General features: G+C 45.2%; 1 protein-coding gene across 2 annotated transcripts in view; it reads right to left on the minus strand.

Moving 5' to 3' along the window:
* Positions 1-3,132, minus strand: part of CALCRL (calcitonin receptor like receptor) — a 139,576-nt gene that overhangs the window by 8,461 nt on the left and 127,983 nt on the right. Inside the window, exon 14 of one of the 2 annotated variants that reach the window (XR_002098640.1) lies at positions 49-1,000. Coding sequence is in view for 1 of the 2 variants with exons in the window: in XM_019523065.1 (XP_019378610.1) it covers positions 779-1,000 (222 nt within the window). In the remaining variant the exon portion in view is untranslated. Of the gene's footprint in view, positions 1-11; positions 1,001-3,132 lie in introns of those variants that run through there. The other variant, XM_019523065.1, reaches the window with a different exon arrangement.

A 3,132-nucleotide genomic window follows, 5' to 3' on the forward strand; every position in this document is an offset into this window, starting at 1 on the left:
TCACCCCAATATATCAAAGTCCATTATCTTAAACCAGGGCTTGGCAACCTTTTAGGAGTGGCAGGATGAAGTAATGGAGTTAATTCAAAAGGTAGGTGTCTCACTACCAAATTGCCACCAATGTCCTGGCTTTGCAGGCTGAATTAAATCACTGGGAAGGCTAAATCCAGCCAACAAGCCATAGGTTGCTGCAATCCTGCCCTAAATAGTTTGTCTTTCTAAATAGTTATATATTGTATATGATATTAACCTGGACATCTTATTGTAGTTCTGGCACCTGCCTTAACCACTTGTTTAGGTTGCATCAGTTGAAGTAAAACATTACAATATGATAAATAAAGTATTTACAAGCTGAGTTCTTGCAAATGAAGTGGCTTACAATATAACCTAGTCTTCATACAAGCTTTCAGGAAAATAAGAAATCTTTCATTGATTCCCTTCATACAAAAAATTGCCAACTTTGTCTACACGGTAGAAACTGAAGAGGCAAAGTCTGTATTTTTATAAATGTACTTATATATTTGTGCATACATATATATTTATGTGTCCATACTGCATTGACACACATACATGCACACGCGCGCGCACACACACACACACACACATATATATGTATAAATGAATATACGTGTGAGGAATATGTTGTCTTAGGTTGCATCATTCAGGAAAAAAACGTCCCAGGTTTGGCAAAAATCTGGCCATGAAGTCACTAAAACAACAGGTCAAGTTCATGAACTCTGAAGATTAGAGTACTGAAGATCTAAAGAGTCTCTAGCAGTCAGCCATATAACTTTTCAGTTTTTAAAACAACAGTCTCCATGTCATGGTATCCTTTCCCATTTAAATGTTCAGTGGTGGAATCATGATTGTAGCTGTAACCTTGAACATCGCTGATTGATGATACTGTGTAGGAGGCTGTGCGAATAGCATCTGAGTGACTGAAGCTGTGTTCAAATTGGATTCTGTACTGGTTCCAGTGTCTTCTCAAAACAGCTTGGACCTGTTGCATTAAGTGAACAGGAAGAAAGGAAAAACATTATATATACTTTTTTGGAAGATACCTTACATTCTGTAGTTAAACTGTGAGTACATGGCAATATATTCAATTACCTGGGATGTTATGAAGGAAATATAAAAGTAGTTAGGTGCACTGGTACATCTTGAATGGTATAATTATATTTTACATTTTTAGTAATTTAATGCTTACAAAAGGTGCTGGATTAATAGCTCTGGAAACTAGCTGGAGTTCAAGTTTCTGCTCTCCTTCACTAATGTACTTGACCTGAAGTGGAAAGACCACTTTTAAGGATGAGCAGCTACCTCTATTAGCAACTATATTCAAGAGTTCAGTTCCTTGGGAGATGTAAATGCATATATTAGCACCGATATCTTACTTGCATCATCTCTTTTTCTGATTAAGCCCTCATCAAACTGATAGAAAATACAATTTCCTGAATTGAATTCATCACATTTTCTTACCCTGGTGAAAAATAAATTTGATAAAATAGCTGAAGGCCTCAATGTCCCCAGTTTGTTTATATGCTTCATTGTAAGGATATTTTGTTTTTCAGTTGGCTTCCTCTAATACAATATGGCAAAACACCTGTGCTGCACAAAGGCTGGTTTACCAAAAGAGCCACATTAATGACATTCACAGGGAAGGGGTCAAGTGAAAAATGACCAGAATTCTGAAACAGCTGCTTTTAGAAAGACTCAAGTTAAAGTCTTCATTTATGTTTTTCCTTGTGCTCAAGAGGCAAAAGGTCATGCACTAATCCTGCCATTTAAACTGAAGTTACATTAGGAATCAAGTTTTAGCCGTATGGTCCCTTAATTTCATCTCAGCTACAATCTAGTTTTCTCTTTGCACAAACAAATTTATTGGTGCTGGCAGTTATCAGAGCTGTTCTGCTACTGCTATTTACAGTTGCAAACTGTGGGTGAAAAATGGATAAGAGGTTTTAAAAACCTGCCCTAATGTGATGAGTATTTAATATAACAGCAATAATTCAACTATAATGGGAAGGGCAAAATACGGCCTATGGGCTGGATGTGGCCCGCCAAGCACTTTTATCTGGCTCAAGGGCCCACCAGCAAATTGTGCCCCACCCAGGCCTTCCACTCATGAGAAGGGAGCAAGGTGCCTATGCGTACACACAGCCCCAAACATACCCTATTGCCTTGTTCCCACCCTTGTGAGTGGAAGGGCTCAGCCCCACCAGCACATAGCTTCTGCATGGGGCTACTACTGCTGCTGCAGCCCCCACGGACCTACTCCACTTCCCTGGTCTCCTTCTGGCTCGGGCAGCAGGTAGGGAAGCAGTGAGGGTGAAGCTGCAGCTGGGCAGGAGTGCAGAGCGTGGGGATGAGGTTGGTGGCAGCACGGAGCCTGTGCCCAAGGGGGTGGCAACAGCATGGAGAATGGCTGGCCAGTGTGTGGGTGTGAGGGAGGGTGGAAGGTGTGGGGACTCCCCCCACCCTCTCCCTATTGCATGCAGCCCTGGTAGGTGGTGGCAGCAGCAGCAGCAGGCAGGGTGCTCAGGGTGCAGGTGCCTGATGGGGCATGGCTCCAGCCAGCACTGTACACTGCAGCGAGGGGTGCAGCCTTTGTCAGGTCATTTGTATTGCCAACACTCCCTGCCACTCATGCACAATCCCTGCACTCACAGCATGGGAGGGAAGCCCCATGTGCTGGAGCCGGCTGCCTTTCCTGCCAGGGCCGCGCAGCACCAGAGAGAAGCCTCAGGCACTGGAGCTGGCTGCCTTCTCTGCCCCCCAGGAGAAGGTGTCTGGGGCTTCCCTCCCCTGCAACACAGCCCTGGTGGAGAAAGCCGCCAGCCCCAGCATGCAGGGCTTCCCTCCCATGCCTGGTGAGTGTGACAGGAAGCACCAGGATACAGATGGCCCAGGGGAGGCTGCACCCTTCACTGCAATGTCTAGTGCTGGCTGGAGCTGTGTCCCACTGGGTGCCTGTGCCCTGAGTGACCTACCTGCTGCTGTTGCACTATGGCAGGAAATGAGGGGTGGGGAGTTCCCCACACCCCCACCACCCCACAAACCCACACCCTGCCCCCACAACCCCCAACATATACATAACCCTCCAAAATATCCTATGCCCCCCCACACAGTCAC

This window comes from Gavialis gangeticus, unplaced genomic scaffold, assembly GCF_001723915.1.
Source record: "Gavialis gangeticus isolate Ggan-Ray unplaced genomic scaffold, GavGan_comp1, whole genome shotgun sequence".
Lineage (NCBI taxonomy): Eukaryota > Metazoa > Chordata > Crocodylia > Gavialidae > Gavialis > Gavialis gangeticus.